General features: G+C 44.8%; 3 protein-coding genes across 3 annotated transcripts; all 3 read right to left on the reverse strand.

Annotated features, from left to right (window-relative positions):
* Positions 1-2,327: 2,327 nt before the first annotated feature.
* On the reverse strand, positions 2,328-4,071 carry LOC125381707. Its single transcript, XM_048399152.1, has 4 exons — positions 3,868-4,071; positions 3,394-3,517; positions 3,182-3,227; positions 2,328-3,034 (listed from the first exon to the last, which is right to left on the reverse strand). Exons 1-4 carry the CDS (start codon positions 4,069-4,071, stop codon positions 2,389-2,391), a joined length of 1,020 nt encoding a protein of 339 aa, XP_048255109.1. The 3' UTR covers positions 2,328-2,388.
* A 6,128-nt stretch (positions 4,072-10,199) lies between these two features.
* Positions 10,200-11,936, reverse strand: LOC124137651. The gene is made up of 4 exons (XM_048398743.1): positions 11,830-11,936; positions 11,355-11,478; positions 11,143-11,188; positions 10,200-10,995 (listed from the first exon to the last, which is right to left on the reverse strand). The coding sequence occupies exons 2-4, from the start codon at positions 11,476-11,478 to the stop codon at positions 10,350-10,352; spliced, it is 816 nt and encodes a 271-aa protein (XP_048254700.1). The 5' UTR covers positions 11,830-11,936; the 3' UTR covers positions 10,200-10,349.
* A 4,797-nt stretch (positions 11,937-16,733) lies between these two features.
* LOC124137650 lies at positions 16,734-18,537 on the reverse strand. Its single transcript, XM_048398744.1, has 4 exons — positions 18,431-18,537; positions 17,955-18,078; positions 17,743-17,788; positions 16,734-17,423 (listed from the first exon to the last, which is right to left on the reverse strand). The coding sequence occupies exons 2-4, from the start codon at positions 18,076-18,078 to the stop codon at positions 16,778-16,780; spliced, it is 816 nt and encodes a 271-aa protein (XP_048254701.1). The 5' UTR covers positions 18,431-18,537; the 3' UTR covers positions 16,734-16,777.
* Between the last annotated feature and the right edge of the window lie 2,026 nt (positions 18,538-20,563).

Here is a 20,563-nt window from a genome sequence, read left to right on the forward strand (position 1 = left end):
GAACCATTCTGTGACGTCATTTCCACTGTTTCTGTCTATGACGTCACTGACAGTGTTCACCATGCACGATACGGCTTTATGTAAGCTGGGTTCCGTCTCTACACGACACATAACAAATTATGCATGTTGAAGATTAAGTCTCCTGTCAAAGCTGTAAAAGACGTCAGGGTGCATCTTTAATTCCATGATTACTTTACATTAAGAAAACCAAGCGCTTCACTTACACCTAACACGCATCGATATTTTTTCATAATAGTATATTTCACAGTTTGAAACTCGAGGAGGAACAGTTAAGATCACAAGTGAACACAACACTTGGAAAATGGGGCGGTTGGGTAGCCTGGTGGTTAAAGCGTTCGCTCGTCACTCCGAAGGCCAGGGTTCTATGCCCCACATGGGTACAATGTGTGAAGCTCTTTTCTGGTGTCCCCCGCCGTGATATTGCTGGAATATTGCTAAAGGCTGCGTAAAACCATACTCACTCACTCACTTACTCACTTGGAAAAAGAATCGCAATCATCCAGAAATTCCATCATGACTGCAGGGTTACACTGGACTGAAATTAGTCACTGCGGAGTTGTGTCCCTTTTGTTTGGGTGCACTCTCCACTGAATACCAGAGCAAGCCTGTGATCCGTCGTAAAAATATTATATCCGTGTCTTTTCTCATTTTGTTTGTGTTATTGATTCAAAACAAATCCATAGCGTTCAAATATATGTCAGTAAGTTGTTCACAGTCAACATTTGTCATCAAATATTCACTGTTGAGTTTCTGGTATAATAGTTGACAGGATGCTCTTCTAGTGCGTTAACTTTTCACCTAACACTCCAGGTTGTAATAGACGTGACATTCATCTCGAGTTAACGTGCTGTCTGACATCAGATGATCCGCACTAAATATGCTGCTCGATTCTCTAGAATAGGTTCGGAGAAGTTCCCAACTGGGGACACCCTTATGTCAGACAGACTGGGGACACACTTATGCCAGACAGACTGGGAATACGCTTATGTCAGACAGACTGGGGACACACTTATGTCAGACAGACTGGGTACACACTTATGCCAGACAGACTGGGGATACGCTTATGGCAGACAGACTGTCGGGCGCATTTAATTTAGAGATGCTGGCGGCACATTACGTCAGACAGAATTATAACACCCTGGTGTTTCTTGAGATATGTTTATATACGACAGATAAATGAAAAAATACGTTTTCACGCTGCATTTGAACCGATATGCGAAGCGTAAATATTCCTTCAAAATGGTCATATAGAAAAATTGGACTTTACGTCAGACAAAGTGGGGGCACAATTACTATAGACAGGTGGGGGCACACTATATTTATACAGATTGGAGGCACAGTACAGTGGCACATTACCTCAGACAGAGTGGCGGCACACTCGCGTGTCTTGAGATATAGCTGCACTGGACATATCCTTGTAAAATTACTCATATACGCTACATTTGCAAAGATATCTATAACGTAGATATGCATGCCATATGCGCATGTATGAAAACCGGTTAACAAACATCGGTCACAAAGGTGGGTGAAGGTTCAAAGGATCAATGACGGACTCGGTTATCTTCACTCCATTCACCCATGTCAGTAACTAAATGGGGACTTATTAATTCCCTTCAAAATGATTTCATGACCATTGATATAGTTATTACGACACAGTGTATAATATCTCATATATTATTTTCTACTTATGTAGAAAACAACCTGGTTCAATGTTTCCGCCGAACAAATGTTAATCCGAGGGAATGTCAGGCTATTTTGAAGGAAAAGAAAGAAGAAATTTGGGGAACGAAATCATGTTTCCAACATTTCATGTCCCTCCACGAAATAAGGGGAACAGAGTTGTCTACCTTGTGTCAGGGTGTATACTCACTCATTGAACATGTAACGAATTGCGTCCTGAAGCTAATTACTCGGTAAGAAGAAATATGAATGACCTTTTAGCTTCAGTGTTCGATATAAACCTAAAGGTAAATATGAAAGTATTTGTTTTCTTCATCAACTTTCATCTGTCGTGATCTATTCCCGCGAAGCGTGACAGTGTGTGCACGGGAGCAGGCAAACCAGTGGTAGAAAGTGTGAGCATCGACCCACGACTTTGGGGCATGGCGGACATGCATCATCCCAGTCAGAGTTGAGAGGTAATCATTGACTTCCCACATAATTGATGAGGTTGTAAATACAAACACAAAGCAGTTTCTTCAGTAACGTGATATATTACTAGGATGTTAACAGAGAAACAATGACACATGCACAACATAATCAGCGATTATTTTACACACGAATTTTAAAGAATGTGAAATCAATATAATTTAAAGAACCAACAATTAAACAGTTTATGAAGTTTGTTCCTTGTGGCGAGGGTCGTAATTACATTTCGTAACGGGTCTTTCCAACTGGCATTTCCTTTGTGAATCTCACAGAAAGGTTCCTGGAGGATCTGGTTGGTTTCCTTTCAGCATCCTGTTCTCTCTTGGTGTCTTTCAGAATGGATCTAACACTGGAAGAGACCTTCAACTTGCTTTCATTCTTATCTGTGGCCTTGGCCTTCACCAAATTGTCACCGGAAGCAGAGAAGTCTGTCTTCACATGTGAGATCTTGCTTGGAACCTTGTCCTTTGACTTTCCTGTGTAAGGTCTTCGAGCCTTCCTTGGTTGAACTGGAGGACCGACGCTGGAGGAACTGGTCCGCTTATTGGCAGGAGTGTGACAGGTCAGAGGGGCAGTCTGGCGCTGGAGAGCTGCCAGCTCTTCCTCCAGCTTCTTCCTCTGCTCCATCTCTGTCTGCTTCTCCTTCTCCCAGTCCCCCGCCAGTCCCTCTAGCGTCTGCTTCAGTTCCTGGACCTCAGCCTGCGCCATTGTGTAACTGAGGCGATAGTTGAAATACTCCAACCTATAGTCCTGTCTCTCCGACTCAACTTTCAGCCTTAAGGCGTTCTCCTCCCGGAGTTGTCGGGCCTGTCGCTCGTTCTCCTCTCTCAGCTTCTGGTTTTCATTGAAAAGGTGATCGAGAAGACTGAAAAAAGATATGTCGATAGTTTAGAAGATATCATTTCTCAAAGTCATTTTATCTATAATACTTGAATGAGATGTACATTTCTTATTTTTAATTAGTGTATATTTTAGACGAACGTTCATGAATATTAAACGAGACTGCGCCTACCTTTCCTCCAAATCTCCGACTTGAGATTTCAGGTCCATGTACTGAACTGGAAACGAAACCAAAAACAAAAGTACAAACACCCGACTCGATTCCACTGTTATATAAAGACCAAAACATACTTGGAATGTAACTGTTATTGCTTCAAACAAACACATGAAGTGATGATGTCTTGCATTTAATTAGTTTTGTATTATAAAACTATGATTTCCTACCAAGTAATTCTTGATGCAGTTCTGGCGTTCTTGGACTTCGAGGGTTAGACTGACGCTCGTTCGCCTCGAGTATGGGGGAGAGTAGTTTCCTACTCTTCAGTCGTTCTTGTGGATACATCTTCATCTGTGGGACAAAACATAATCACATTTGAATTTAGGAATTTGAGTATTGACATTGCAGACTGAGATTTCATCCAAACAAACTAGTTTATGGATGAAACAATAACTAAAACATCAGACAAACAGGCAAAATGATTAAATCTAAACGTTCCAGCTGTGCCTCAAAATCTATCAGAAAAAGACAGAATCATTTGAGCTCCGTAATTACATTGGAGAATGAGTGTCAATTAATACAAAGGTAATTTACTGATAAAGAATTTCAGAGCCGTGAAATATAGATGTGAACGAGGGTTAGCAAACAAAGGCTCTCAGTAAAAGTAAACCAACTGTAGGAGTTAAACTGGCATGGCTTACCTGACACTGAGATGAGGTGTAGACTTGTGCAAGTAGACACAGACCAGTAACAAATGTGAAGTTTTGCAGCAGCAACAGATGTACGTCTGAACACCACCAAGTTGTGTCGGCGACTGAGTGGGAACCATCAACGTCGTCATGGAACCATTCTGTGACGTCATTTCCACTGTTTCTGTCTATGACGTCACTGACAGTATTCGCCATGCACGGTACAGCTTTATGTTAGCTGGGCTCCGTCTCTTCACGACACATAAACATGCGAGTGTTGAAGACGCACAGAGAGTCAGGAACCAAATTAATTTATTCTCCTGTCAAAGCAGTCAAAGACGTCAGGATGCATCTTTAATTCCATGATTAGTTTGAATTTTGAAAACCTAGTGCTCCATTCACATCTTACACGCGTCCATATTTTATATTAGTATAGTTCACGGTTCGATACTCGAGGTGGAACATTTAAGATCAAAAGTGAACAAAACACTCGGAAAAGAATCGCTATCATCCAGAAATTACATCATGACTGCAGGGTTACACTGGACTGAAATAAGTCATTGCGGAGTTGTGTCCCTTTTGTTTGGGTGCACTCTCCACTGAATACCAGAGCAAGCCTGTGATCCGTCGTAAAAATATTATATCCGTGTCTTTTCTCATATTGTTTGTGTTATTGATTCAAAACAAATCCATAGCGTTCAAATATATGTCAGTAAGTTGTTCACAGTCAACATTTGTCATCACATATTCACTGTTGAGTTTCTGGTTTAATATTTGTTCTCTCTTGGTGTCTTTCAGAATGGATCTAACACTGGAAGAGACCTTCAACTTGCTTTCATTCTTATCTGTGGCCTTGGCCTTCACCAAATTGTCACCGGAAGCAGAGAAGTCTGTCTTCACATGTGAGATCTTGCTTTGTCTAGGTTGTAATAGACGTGACATTCATCTCGAGTTAACGTGCTGTCTGACATAAGATGATCCGTACTAAATATGCTGCTCGATTCTGTATAATAGGTTTGGAGAAGTTCCCAACTGGGGACACACTTATGTCAGACAGACTGGGGACACACTTATGGCAGACAGACTGGGGACACACTTATGTCAGACAGACTGGAATCACACATGTCGGACATACTGGGGACACACTTATGTCAGACAGACTGGGGTCACAGGTATGTCAGACAGACTGGGGGCACACTTAAGTCGGACAGACTGGGTACACACTTATGTCAGACAGACTGGGGTCACACTTAAGTCGGAAAGACTGGGTACAAACTTATGTCAGATAGACCGGGGACACACTTATGTTAAATAGACTGGAACACAATTATGTCAGATAGACCGGGGACACACTTATGTCGGACAGACTGGGTACACACTTATGTCAGACAGACTGGGGTCACACTTAAGTCGGACAGACTGGGGACACACGTATGTCAGACAGACTGGGGACACACTTAAGTCGGAAAGACTGGGTACAAACTTATGTCAGATAGACCGGGGACACACTTATGTTAAATAGACTGGAACACAATTATGTCAGATAGACCGGGGACACACTTACGTAAGATAGACCGGGGACACACTTATGTCAGATAGACCGGGGACACACATGTCGGACAGACTGGGGACACACTTTTGTCAGATAGACCGGGGACACACTTATGTCAGATAGACCGGGGACACACTTATGTCAGATAGACCGGGGACACACATGTCGGACAGACTGGGGACACACTTAAGTCGGACAGACTGGGGACACACTTATGTCAGATAGACCGGGAACACACTTATGTCAGACATACTGGGGACACACTTATGTCAGATAGACCGGGGACACACTTATGTCAGATAGACCGGGGACACACATGTCGGACAGACTTGGGACACACTTATGTCAGATAGACCGGGGACACACTTATGTCGGACAGACTGGGGACACACTTATGTCAGATAGACTGGGGACACACTTATGTCACATAGACTGGAACACACTTAGGTCAGATAGACCGGGGACACACTTAGGTCAGATAGACCGGGGACACACTTGTGTCACATAGACAGGAACACACTTATGTCAGATAGACCGGGAACACACTTATGTCAGATAGACCGGGGACACACTTATGTCAGATAGACCGGGGACACACTTATGTCAGATAGACCGGAGACACATTTATGTCAGACAGACTGGAACACACTTATGTCAGATAGACCGGGGACACATTTATGTCAGATAGACTGGAACACACTTATGTCAGATAGACTGGGGACACACTTATGTCAGATAGACCGGGGACACACTTATGTCAGATAGACCGGGGACACACATGTCGGACAGACTGGGGACACACTTAAGTCGGACAGACTGGGGACACACTTATGTCAGATAGACTGGGGCATATTTATGTCGGACAGACTCGGGACACACTTATGGCAGACAGCTGCGGGACACACTTATGTCAGACAGACTGGGGACACACTTATGTCAGACAGACTGGGGACACACTTATGTCAGACAGACTGGAATCACACATGTCGGACATACTGGGGACACACTTATGTCAGACAGACTGGGGTCACAGGTATGGCAGACAGACTGGGGACACACTTAAGTCGGACAGACTGGTTACACACTTATGTCAGATAGACCGGGGACACACTTACGTCAGATAGACCGGGGACACACTTATGTCAGATAAACGGGGGACACACATGTCGGACAGACTGGGGACACACTTTTGTCAGACAGACTGGGGACACACTTATGTCAGATAGACCGGGGACACACTTATGTCAGATAGACCGGGGACACACATGTCGGACAGACTGGGGACACACTTATGTCAGATAGACTGGAACACACTTATGTCAGATAGACCGGGGACACACTTATGTCAGATAGACCGGGGACACACTTATGTCAGACAGACTGGGGACACACTTATGTCAGATAGACCGGGAACACACTTATGTCAGATAGACCGGTGACACACTTATGTCAGATAGACCGGGGACACACTTATGTCGGACAGACTGGGTACACACTTATGTCAGACAGACTGGGGTCACACTTAAGTCGGACAGACTGGGGACACGCTTATGTCAGATAGACCGGTGACACACTTATGTCAGACAGACCGGGGACACACTTATGTCACATAGATTGGAACACACTTATGTCAGATAGACCGGGGACACACATGTCGGACAGACTGGGGACCCACTTAAGTCGGACAGACTGGGGACACACTTATGTCAGATAGACTGGGGACACACTTATGTCAGACAGGCCGGGGACACACTTATGTCAGATAGACCGGGGACACACTTATGTCAGATAGACCGGGGACACACATGTCGGACAGACTGGGGACACACTTTAGTCGGACAGACTGGGGACACACTTATGTCAGATAGACCGGGGACACACTTATGTCAGACAGACTGGAACACACTTATGTCAGATAGACCGGGGACACACTTATGTCAGATTGACCGGGGACGCACTTATGTCAGATAGACCGGGGACACACTTATGTCAGATAGACCGGGGACACACATGTCGGACAGACTGGGGACACACTTAAGTCAGGCAGACTAGGGACACACTTATGTCAGATAGACCGGGGACACACTTATGTCAGACATACTGGGGACACACTTATGTCAGATAGACCGGGGACACACTTATGTCAGATAGACCGGGGACACACACGTCGGACAGACTTCGGACACACTTAAGTCGGACAGACTGGGGACACACTTATGTCAGATAGACTGGGGACACACTTATGTCACATAGACTGGAACACACTTAGGTCAGATAGACCGGGGACACACTTAGGTCAGATAGACCGGGGACACACTTGTGTCACATAGACAGGAACACACTTATGTCAGATAGACCGGGAACACACTTATGTCAGTTAGACCGGGGACACACTTATGTCAGATAGACCGGGGACACACTTATGTCAGATAGACCGGGGACACACTTATGTCAGACAGACTGGAACACACTTATGTCAGATAGACTGGGGACACACTTATGTCAGATAGACCGGGGACACACTTATGTCAGATAAAACGGGGACACACATGTCGGACAGACTGGGGACACACTTAAGTCAGACAGACTGGGGACACACTTATGTCAGATAGACCGGGGACACACTTACGTCAGATAGACCGGGGACACACTTATGTCAGATAAACTGGGGACACACATGTCGGACAGACTGGGGACACACTTTTGTCAGACAGACTGGGGACACACTTATGTCAGATAGACCGGGGACACACTTATGTCAGATAGACCGGGGACACACATGTTGGACAGACTGGGGACACACTTATGTCAGATAGACTGGAACACACTTATGTCAGATAGACCGGGGACACACTTGTGTCACATAGACAGGAACACACTTATGTCAGATAGACCGGGGACACACTTATGTCAGATAGACCGGTGACACACTTATGTCAGACAGACTGGGGACACACTTATGTCAGATAGACCGGGAACACACTTATGTCAGATAGACCGGGAACACACTTATGTCAGATAGACCGGGGACACACTTATGTCGGACAGACTGGGCACACACTTATGTCAGACAGACTGGGGTCACACTTAAGTCGGACAGACTGGGGACACACTTATGTCAGATAGACCGGGGACACACTTATGTCAGACAGACCGGGGACACACTTATGTCACATAGACTGGAACACACTTATGTCAGATAGACCGGGGACACACATGTCGGACAGACTGGGGACACACTTAAGTCGGACAGACTGGGGACACACTTATGTCAGACAGACTGGGGACACACTTATGTCAGACAGGCCGGGGACACACTTATGTCAGATAGACCGGGGACACACTTATGTCAGATAGACTGGGGACACACTTATGTCAGACAGACTGGGGACACGCTTATGTCAGATAGACCGGGGACACACTTATGTCAGACAGGCCGGGGACACACTTATGTCAGATAGACCGGGGACACACTTATGTCAGACAGACTGGGGTCACACTTAAGTCGGACAGACTGGGGACACGCTTATGTCAGATAGACCGGGGACACACTTATGTCAGACAGACCGGGGACACACTTATGTCACATAGACTGGAACACACTTATGTCAGATAGACCGGGGACACACATGTCGGACAGACTGGGGACACACTTAAGTCGGCCAGACTGGGGACACACTTATGTCAGATAGACTGGGGACACACTTATGTCAGATAGACTGGAACACACTTATGTCAGATAGACCGGGGACACACTTATGTCTGATAGACTGGGGACACACTTATGTCAGACAGACTGTTGGGCGCATTTAATTTAGAGATACTGGCGGCACATTACGTCAGACAGAATTATAACACCCTGGTGTTTCTTGAGATATTTTTACATACGAGAGATAAATGAACAAAATACGTTTTTACGCTGCATTTGAACCGGTTTGCGAAGCGTAAATATTTCTGCAAAATGGTCATATAGAAAAACTGGGCTTTACGTCAGACAAACTGGGGGCACAATTACTATAGACAGGTGGGGGCACACTATATTTATACAGATTGGAGGCACAGTACAGTGGCACATTACGTCAGACAGAGTGGTGGCACACTCGCGTGTCTCGAGATAGAGCTGCACTGGACATATCCTTGTAAAATTACTCATATACGCTACATTTGCAAAAGAAATTTGGGGAACGAAATAATGTTTCCAACATTTCATGTCCCTCCACGAAATAAGGGGACCAGAGTTGTTTACCTTGTGTCAGGATGTATACTCACTCATTGAACATGAAACGAATTGCGTCCTGAAGTGAGTGAGTGTGGTTTAACGCCGCTTTTAGCAATATTCCAGCAATATCACGGCGGGGGACACCAGAAATGGGCTTCACACATTGTACCCATGTCGGGAATCGAACCCGGGTCTGTGACGCGGCGTGACGAGCGAACGCTTTAACCACTAGGCTACCCGACCGCCCCCGTCCTGAAGCTAATTACTCGGTAAGAAGAAATAGGAATGACCTTTTAGCTTCAGTGTTCGATATTAACCAAAAGGTAAATATGAAAGTATTTGTTTTCTTCATCAACTTTCACCTGTCGTGATCTACTCCCGCGAAGCGTGACATTGTGTGCACGGGAGAAGGCAAACCTGTGGTAGAAAGTGTGAGCATCGACCCACGACTTTGGGGCATGACGGACATGCATCATCCTGGTCAGAGTTGAGAGGTAATCATTGACTTCCCACATAATTGATGAGGTTGTAAATACAAACACAAAGCAGTTTCTTCAGTAACGTGATATATTACCCAGATGTTAACAGAGAAACAATGACACATGCACAACATAATCAGCGATTATTTTACACACGGAATTACAAGAATGTGAAATCAATATGAATTAAAGAACCAACAATCGAACAGTTTATAAAGTTTGTTCCTTATGGCGAGGGTCGTAATTACATTTCGCGACGGATCTTTCCAACTGGCATTTCCTTTGTGAATCTAACAGAAAGGTTCCTGGAGGATCGGGTTGGTTTCTTTTCAGCATCCTGTTCTCTCTTGGTGTCTTTCAGAATGGATCTTACACTGGAAGTGACCTTCAACTTGCTTTCATTCTTATCTGTGGCCTTGGCCTTCACCAAGTTGTCACCGGAAGCAGAGAAGTCTGTCTTCACATGTGAGATCTTGCTTGGAACCTTGTCCTTTGACTTTCCTGTGTAAGGTCTTCGAGCCTTCCTTGGTTGAACTGGAGGACCGACGCTGGAGGAACTGGTCCGCTTATTGGCAGGAGTGTGACAGGTCAGAGAGGCAGTCTGGCGCTGGAGAGCTGCCAGCTCTTCCTCCAGCTTCTTCCTCTGCTCTGTCTCTGTCTGCTTCTCCTTCTCCCAGTCGCCCGCCAGTCCCGCTAGCGTCTGCTTCAGTTCCTGGACCTCAGCCTGCGCCATTGTGTAACTGAGACGATAGTTGAAATACTCCAACCTATAGTCCTGTCTCTCCGACTCAACTTTCAGCCTTGAGGCGTTCTCCTCCCGGAGTTGTCGGGCCTGTCGCTCGTTCTCCTCTCTCAGCTTCTGGTTCTCATTGAAAAGGTGATCGAGAAGACTGAAAACAGATATGTCGATAGTTTAGAAGATATCATTTCTCAAAGTCATTTTATCTATAATATTTGAATGAGATGTACATTTCTAATTTTTCCTTTTTGTATATTTTAGACGAACGTTCATGAATATTAAACGAGACTGTGCCTACCTTTCCTCCAAATCTCCGACTTGAGATTTCAGGTCCATGTACTGAACTGGAAACGAAACCAAAAACAAAAGTACAAACACCCGACTCGATTCCACTGTTATATAAAGACCAAAACATACTTGGAATGTAACTGTTATTGCTTCAAACAAACACATGAAGTGATGATGTCTTGCATTTAATTTGTTTTGTATTATAAAACTATGATTTCCTACCAAGTAATTCTTGATGCAGTTCTGGCGTTCTTGGACTTCGAGGGTTAGACTGACGCTCGTTCGCCTCGAGTATGGGGGAGAGTAGTTTCCTACTCTTCAGTCGTTCTTGTGGATACATCTTCATCTGTGGGACAAAACATAATCACATTTGAATTTAGGAATTTGAGTATTGACATTGCAGACTGAGATTTGATCCAAACAAAACTAGTTTATGGATGAAACAATAACTAAAACATCAGACAAACAGGCAAAATGATTAAATCTAAACGTTCCAGCTGTGCCTCAAAATCTATCAGAAAAAGACAGAATCATTTGAGTTCCGTAATTACATTGGAGACTGAGTGTCAATTAATACAAAGGTAATTTACTGATAAAGAATTTCAGAGCCGTGAAATATAAATGTGAACGAGGGTTAGCAAACAAACGCTATCAGTAAAAGTAAACCAACTGTAGGAGTTAAACTGGCATGACTTACCTAATACTGAGATGAGGTGTAGACTTGTGCAAAGTAGACACAGACCAGCAACAAATGTGAAGTTTTGCAACAGCAACAGATGTACGTCTAAACACCACCAAGTTGTGTCGGCAACTGAGTGGGAACCATCAACGTCGTCATGGAACCATTCTGTGACGTCATTTCCACTGTTTCTGTCTATGACGTCACTGACAGTATTCGCCATGCACGGTACAGCTTTATGTTAGCTGGGCTCCGTCTCTTCACGACACATAAACATGCGAGTGTTGAAGACGCACAGAGAGTCAGGAACCAAATTAATTTATTCTCCTGTCAAAGCAGTCAAAGACGTCAGGATGCATCTTTAATTCCATGATTTCTTTGAATTTAGAAAACCCAGTGCTCCATTCACATCTAACACGCGTCCATATTTTATGTTAGTATAGTTCACGGTTCGATACTCGAGGTGGAATATTTAAGATCAAAAGTGAACAAAACACTCGGAAAAGAATCGCTATCATCCAGAAATTACATCATGACTGCAGGGTTACACTGGACTGAAATAAGTCATTGCGGAGTTGTGTCCCTTTTGTTTGGGTGCACTCTCCACTGAATACCAGAGCAAGCCTGTGATCCGTCGTAAAAATATTATATCCGTGTCTTTTCTCATATTGTTTGTGTTATTGATTCAAAACAAATCCATAGCGTTCAAATATATGTCAGTAAGTTGTTCACAGTCAACATTTGTCATCAAATATTCACTGTTGAGTTTCTAGTTTAATATTTGACAGGATCCTCTTCTAGTGCGTTAGCGTTTTAACTAACACTCTAGGTTGTAATAAACGTGACATCCATCTCGAGTTAACGTGCTGTCTGACATAGGATGATCCGTACTAAATATGCTGCTCGATTCTGTAGAATAGATTTGAGGAAATTCCCAACTTGGGACACACTCATGTCAGACAGACTGGGGACACACTTGTGTCAGACAGACTGGAGACACACTTATGACAGACAGGCTGGGGACACACTTATGGCAGACAGACTGGGGACACACTTAAGTCAGACAGACTGGGGACACACTTATGTCAGACAGACTGGGGACACACTTGTGTCAGACAGACTGGAGACACACTTAAGTCAGACAGACTGGGGACACACTTATGTCAGACAGACTGGGGACACACTTAAGTCGGACAGACTGGGGACACACTTATGTCAGACAGACTGAAGACATACTTATGTCAGACAGACTGGGGACACACTTATGTCGGACAGACTGGGGACACCCTTATGTCAGACAGACTGGGGACACCCTTATATCAGACAGACTGGGGACACCCTTATGTCAGACAAAGTTGGGACACACTTATGTCAGACAGACTGGAGACACACTTATGTCAGACTGACTGGAGACACACTTATGTCAGACAGACTGGGGACACACTTATTTCGGACAGACCGGGGACACACTTATGTCAGACAGACTGGAGACACACATGTCGGACAGACTTGGGGCACACTTATGTCAGACAGGCTGGAGACACACTTATGTCAGACAGACTGGAGACACACTTATGTCAGACAGACTGGGGACACTTATGTCAGACAAACTGGGGACACACATGTCGGACAGACTGGGGACACTTATGTCAGACAGACTAGGGACACACTTAAGTCGGACAGACTGGGGACACACTTATGTCAGACAGACTGAAGACATACTTATGTCAGACAGGCTGGGGACACACTTATGTCGGACAGACTGGGGACACCCTTATGTCAGACAGACTGGGGACACCCTTATGTCAGACAGACTGGGGACACCCTTATGTCAGACAAAGTGGGGACACACTTATGTCAGACAGACTGGGGACACCCTTATGTCAGACAGACTGGGGACACCCTTATGTCAGACAGACTGGGGACACCCTTATATCAGACAGACTGGGGACACTTATGTCAGACAAACTGGGGACACACATGTCGGACAGACTGGGGACACTAATGTCAGACAGACTGTGGACACACTTAAGTAGGACAGACTGGAGATACACTTATGTCGGACAGGCTGGAGACACACTTATATCAGACAGGTTGGAGACACACTTATGTCGGACAGACTGGAGACACACTTATGTCAGACAGACTGGAGACACACTTATGTCAGACAGACTGGGGACACACTTATGTCGGACAGACCGGGGACACACTTATGTCAGACAGACTGGAGACACACATGTCGGACAGACTTGGGGCACACTTATGTCAGACAGGCTGGAGACACACTTATGTCAGACAGACTGGAGACACACTTATGTCAGACAGACTGGGGACACCCTTATGTCAGACAGACTGGGGACACCCTTATGTCAGACAGACTGGGGACACAATTAAGTCGGACAGACTGCGGACACACGTTTGTCAGACAGACTGGAGACACACTTATGATAGACAGACTGGGGACACTTATGTCAGACAAACTGGGGACACACATGTCGGACAGGCTGGAGACACACTTATGTCAGACAGACTGGAGACACACTTATGTCAGACAGACTGGGGACACTTATGTCAGACAAACTGGGGACACACATGTCGGACAGACTGGGGACACTTATGTCAGACACACTAGGGACACACTTAAGTCGGACAGACTGGGGACACACTTATGTCAGACAGACTGAAGACATACTTATGTCAGACAGGCTGGGGACACACTTATGTCGGACAGACTGGGGACACCCTTATGTCAGACAGACTGGGGACACCCTTATGTCAGACAGACTGGGGACACCCTTATGTCAGACAAAGTGGGGACACACTTATGTCAGACAGACTGGGGACACCCTTATGTCAGACAGACTGGGGACACCCTTATGTCAGACAGACTGGGGACACCCCTATGTCAGACAGACTGGGGACACAATTAAGTCGGACAGACTGCGGACACGCGTTTGTCAGACAGACTGGAGACACACTTATGTCAGACAGACTGGGGACACTTATGTCAGACAAACTGGGGACACACAAGTCGGACAGACTGGGGACACTAATGTCAGACAGACTGTGGACACACTTAAGTAGGACAGACTGGAGATACACTTATGTCGGACAGGCTGGAGACACACTTATGTCAGACAGGCTGGAGACACACTTATGTCGGACAGACTGGAGACACACTTATGTCAGACAGACTGGAGACACACTTATGTCAGACAGACCGGGGACACACTTATGTCGGACAGACCGGGGACACACTTATGTCAGACAGACTGGAGACACACATGTCGGACAGACTTGGGGCACACTTATGTCAGACAGGCTGGAGACACACTTATGTCAGACAGACTGGAGACACACTTATGTCAGACAGACTGGGGACACCCTTATGTCAGACAGACTGGGGACACAATTAAGTCGGACAGACTGCGGACACACGTTTGTCAGACAGACTGGAGACACACTTATGTCAGACAGACTGGGGACACTTATGTCAGACAAACTGGGGACACACATGTCGGACAGACTGGGGACACCCTTATGTCAGACAGACTGGGGACACACTTAAGTCAGACAGACTGGGGACACACTTATGTCAGACAAACTGGGGACACCCTTATGTCGGACAGGCTGGGTACACAGTTATGGCAGACAGACTGGGGACACACTTATGTCGGACAGATTGTCGGGCGCATTTAATTTAGAGATACTGGCGGCACATTACGTCAGACAGAATTATAACACCCTGGTGTTTCTTGAGATAGTTTTACATACGACAGATAACTGAACAAAATACGTTTTTACGCTGCATTTGAACCGATTTGCGAAGCGTAAATATTTCTGCAAAATGGTCATATAGAAAAACTGGACTTTACGTCAGACACAGTGGGGGCACAATTACTATAGACAGGTGGGGGCACACTATATTTATACAGATTGGAGGCACAGTACAGTGGCACATTGCATCAGACAGAGTGGTGGCACACTCGCGTGTCTTGAGATATAGCTGCACTGGACATATCCTTGTAAAATTAAGTTTATCCGCTACATTAGATATATGTAACGTAGATATGCATGCCATATGCGCATGTATGAAAACTGGTTAACAAACATCGGTCACAAAGGCGGGTGAAGGTTCAAAGGGTCAATGACGGACTCGGTATTCTTCACTCCATTCACCCATGTCAGTAACTAAATGGGGACTTATTAATTCACTTCAAAATGATTTCATGACCATTTATATAGTTATTACGACACAGTGTATAATATCTCATATCTTATTTTCTACTTATGTAGAAAACAACCTGGTTCCATGTTTCCGCCGAACAAATGTTAATCCGAGGGAATGTCAGGCTATTTTGAAGGAAAAGAAAGAAGAAATTTGGGGAACGAAATCATGTTTCCAACATTTCATGTCCCTCCACGAAATAAGGGGAACAGAGTTGTCTACCTTGTGTCAGGGTGTATACTCACTCATTAAACATGTAACGAATTGCGTCCTGAAGCTAAGTACTCGGTGAAAAGAAATGTAAATGACCTTTTAGCTTCAGTGTTCGATATAAACATAAAGGTAAATATGAAAGTATTTGTTTTCTTCATCAACTTTCATCTATCGTGATCTATTCCCGCGAAGCGTGACAGTGTGTGCACGGGAGCAGGCAAACCAGTGGTAGAAAGTGTGAGCATCGACCCACGACTTTGGGGCATGACGGACATGCATCATCCTGGTCAGAGTTGAGAGGTGATCATTGACTTCCCACATAATTGATGAGGTTGTAAATACAAACACAAAGCAGTTTCTTCAGTAACGAGATATATTACTCAGATGTTAACAGAGAAACACTGTCACATGCACAACATAATGAGCGATTATTTTACACACGAAATTGAATGTGAAATAATTATGAATTAAAGAACCAACAATTAAACAGTTCATAAAGTTTGTTCCTTGTGGCGAGGGTTGTAATTACATTTCGCGACGGATGTTTCCAATTGGCATTTCCTTTGTGAATCTCACAGAAAGGTTCCTGGATGATCTGGTTGGCTTCCTTTCAGCACCCTGTCCTCTCTTGGTGTCTTTCAGAATGGATCTAACACTGGAAGAGACCTTCAACTTGGTTTCATTCTTATCTGTGGCCTTGGCCTTCACCAAGTCGTCACCGGAAGCAGAGAAGTCTGTCTTGACATGTGAGATCCGGCTTGGAACCTTGTCCTTTGACTTTCCTGTGTAAGGTCTTCGAGCCTTCCTTGGTTGAACTGGAGGACTGACGCTGGAGGAACTGGTCCGCTTATTGGCAGGAGTGTGACAGGTCAGAGGGGCAGTCTGGCGCTGGAGAGCTGCCAGCTCTTCCTCCAGCTTCTTCCTCTGCTCCATCTCTGTCTGCTTCTCCTTCTCCCAGTCGCCCGCCAGCCCCGCTAGCGTCTGCTTCAGTTCCTGGAGCTCAGCCTGCGCCATTGTGTAACTGAGACGATAGTTGAAATACTCCAACCTATAGTCCTGTCTCTCCGACTCAGCGTTAAGCCTTAAGGCGTTCTCCTCCCGCAGTTGTCGGGTCTGTCGCTCGTTCTCCTCTCTCAGCTTCTGGTTCTCATTGAAAAGGTGATCGAGAAGACTGAAAAAGACATGTCGATAGTTTAGAAGATTTCGTTTCTCAAAGTCATTTTGTGAATAATATTTAAATGAGATGTACATTTCTTATTTTTCTATTTTGTATTTTGTACGCCAACATAAGACACATTGCACCTGCATGGCAGTGTGCATCAGGGATGGGCATCACGTGGTCTACAATCTAACGGTAAATCGTGCTACGATTAGTCTCATGACTGACAGAGAAGAAGATTGTGTCGGTTCTGGATTAAATTAAAATGGTCGTTTCTATGACCTGTCACATCGAAAGAACGTTCATGAACATCAAACGAAACAGTGCCTACCTTTCCTCCAAATCTCCGACTTGAGATTTCCAGTCCATGTACTGAACTGGAAACGAAAACAAAAATAAAAGTACAAACACCTGACTCGATTCCACTGTTATATATAGACCAAAACATATTTGGAATGTAACTGTAATTGCTTCAAACAAACACATCAAGTGATGATGTCTTGCATTTAATTTGTTTTGTATTATAAAACTATGATTTCCTACCAAGTAAATCTTGATGCAGTTCTGGCGTTCTTGGACTACGAGGGTTAGACTGACGCTCGTTCGCCTCGAGTATGGGGGAGAGTAGTTTCCTACTCTTCAGTCGTTCTTGTGGATACATCTTCATCTGTGGGACAAAACATAAATTACTTTTGAATTTAGGAATTTGAGTTTTTACATTGCAGACTGAGATTTGATCCAAACAGAATCAGTTTGTGGATAAAACAATAACTAAAACATCAGACAAATAGGAAAAATGATTAAATCTAAACGTTCCAGCTGTGCCTCAAAATCTATCAGAAAAAGACAGAATCATTTGAGTTCCGTAATTACATTGGAGACTGAGTGTCAATTAATACAAAGGTAATTTACTGATAAAGAATTTCAGAGCCGTGAAATATAAATGTGAACGAGGGTTAGCAAACAAAGGCTCTCAGTAAAAGTAAACCAACTGTAGGAGTTAAACTGGCATGGCTTACCTAATACTGAGATGAGGTGTAGACTTGTGCAAAGTAGACACAGACCAGCAACAAATGTGAAGTTTTGCAGCAGCAACAGATGTACGTCTGAACACCACCAAGTTGTGTCGGCGACTGAGTGGGAACCATCAACGTCGTCATGGAACCATTCTGTGACGTCATTTCCACTGTTTCTGTCTATGACGTCACTGACAGTGTTCACCATGCTCGGTACAGCTTTATGTTAGCTGCGCTCAGTCTCTTCACGACACAAGGGGCGGTCGGGTAGCCTTGTGGTTAAAGCGTTCGCTCGTCACGCCGAAGACCCGGGTTCGATTCCCGACATGGGTACAATTTGTGAAGCCCATTTCTGGTGGCCCCCGCCGTGATATTGCTGGAATATTGCTAAAAGCGGCGTAAAACCATACTCACTCACTCACTCTTCACGACACATAACAAATTATGCGTGTTGAAGACGCACAAATTAAGTGTCCTTTCAAAGCAGTCAAAGACGTCAGGATGCATCTTTAATTCCATAATTACTTGACATTTAGATATCCTAGTGCTTCACTCACATCTAATACGCGTCCATATTTTATAATAGCATAGTTCACGGTTCGATACTCGAGGTGGAACAGTTAAGATCACAAGTGAACAAAACACTTGGAAAATGGGGCGGTGGGGTAGCCTGGTGGTTAAAGCGTTCGCTCGTCACTCCGAAGGCCCGGGTTCTGTTCCCCACATGGGTACAATGTGAGAAGCTCGTTTCTGGTGACACGAGCGTGATATTGCTGGAATATTGCTAAAAGCTGCGTAAAACCATTCTCACTCACTCACTTACGTACTTGGAAAAAGGATCGCTATCATCCACAAATTACATCAAGGTTACACTGGACTGATATTAGTCACTGCGGAGTTGTGTCCCTTTTGTTTGGGTGCACTCTCCACTGAATACCAGAGCAAGCCTGTGATCCGTCGTACAAATATTATGTCCGTGTCTTTTCTCATATTGTTTGTGTTATATTACACACACCAGCCCGTATTGATTCAAAACAAATCCATAGCTTTCAAAAATATGTCAGTAAGTTGTTCACAGTCAAAATTTGTCATCAAATATTCACTGTTGAGTTTTTCTGTTTTAATAGTTGACAGGAAGCTCTTCTAGTGCGTTAGCGTTTTAAATTACGCTCCAGGTTGTAATAGACGTGACATTCATCTCGAGTTAACGTGCTGTCTGACATAAGATGATCCATACTAAAGATGCTGCTCGATTCTGTAGAATAGGTTTGGTGAAGTTCCCAACTGGGAACACACTTATTTCAGACAGACTGGGGATACACTTATGGCAGAAAGACTTGGGATACGCTTATGTCAGACAGACTTGGCACACACTTATGTCAGACAGACTGGGGACACACTTATGTCAGACATACTGGGGACACATTTATGTCAGACAGACTCGGGACACACTTATGTCAGACAGAATGGGGACACACTTATGTCAGACAGAATGGGGACACACATATGTCAGACAGACGGGGACACACTTATGTCAGACAGACTGGGGACACACTTAAGTCGGACAGACTCAGGACAAATTTATGTCAGACAGACTTGAGACACACTTGTGTCAGACAGACAGGAGACACACTTAAGTCAGACAGACTGGGGACACACTTATGTCAGACAGACTGGGGACACATTTATGTCAGACAGACTGGAGACACACTTGTGTCAGACAGACTGGGGACACACTTAAGTCGGACAGACTGGGGACACACTTATGTCAGACAGACTGGGGACACACTTATGTCAGATAGACTGGGGACACACATGTCAGACAGACTGGGGACACACATGTCAGACAGACTTGGGACACACTTATGTCGTACAGACTGGTGACACACTTAAGTCGGACAGACTAGGGACACAATTATGTCAGACAGACTGGAAACACACTTGTGTCAGACAGACTGGGGACACACTTAAGTCAGACAGACTGGGGACACACTTATGTCAGACAGACTGGGGACACACTTATGTCAGACAGACTGGAGACACACTTGTGTCAGACAGACTGGGGACACACTTAAGTCGGACAGACTGTGGACACACTTATGCAAGACAGACTGGGGACCCACGTATGTCAGACAG

The sequence above is a fragment of the Haliotis rufescens genome, unplaced genomic scaffold (genome assembly GCF_023055435.1).
Source record: "Haliotis rufescens isolate VD_foot unplaced genomic scaffold, xgHalRufe1.0.p SCAF_19, whole genome shotgun sequence".
NCBI classification, from domain to species: Eukaryota; Metazoa; Mollusca; class Gastropoda; order Lepetellida; family Haliotidae; genus Haliotis; species Haliotis rufescens.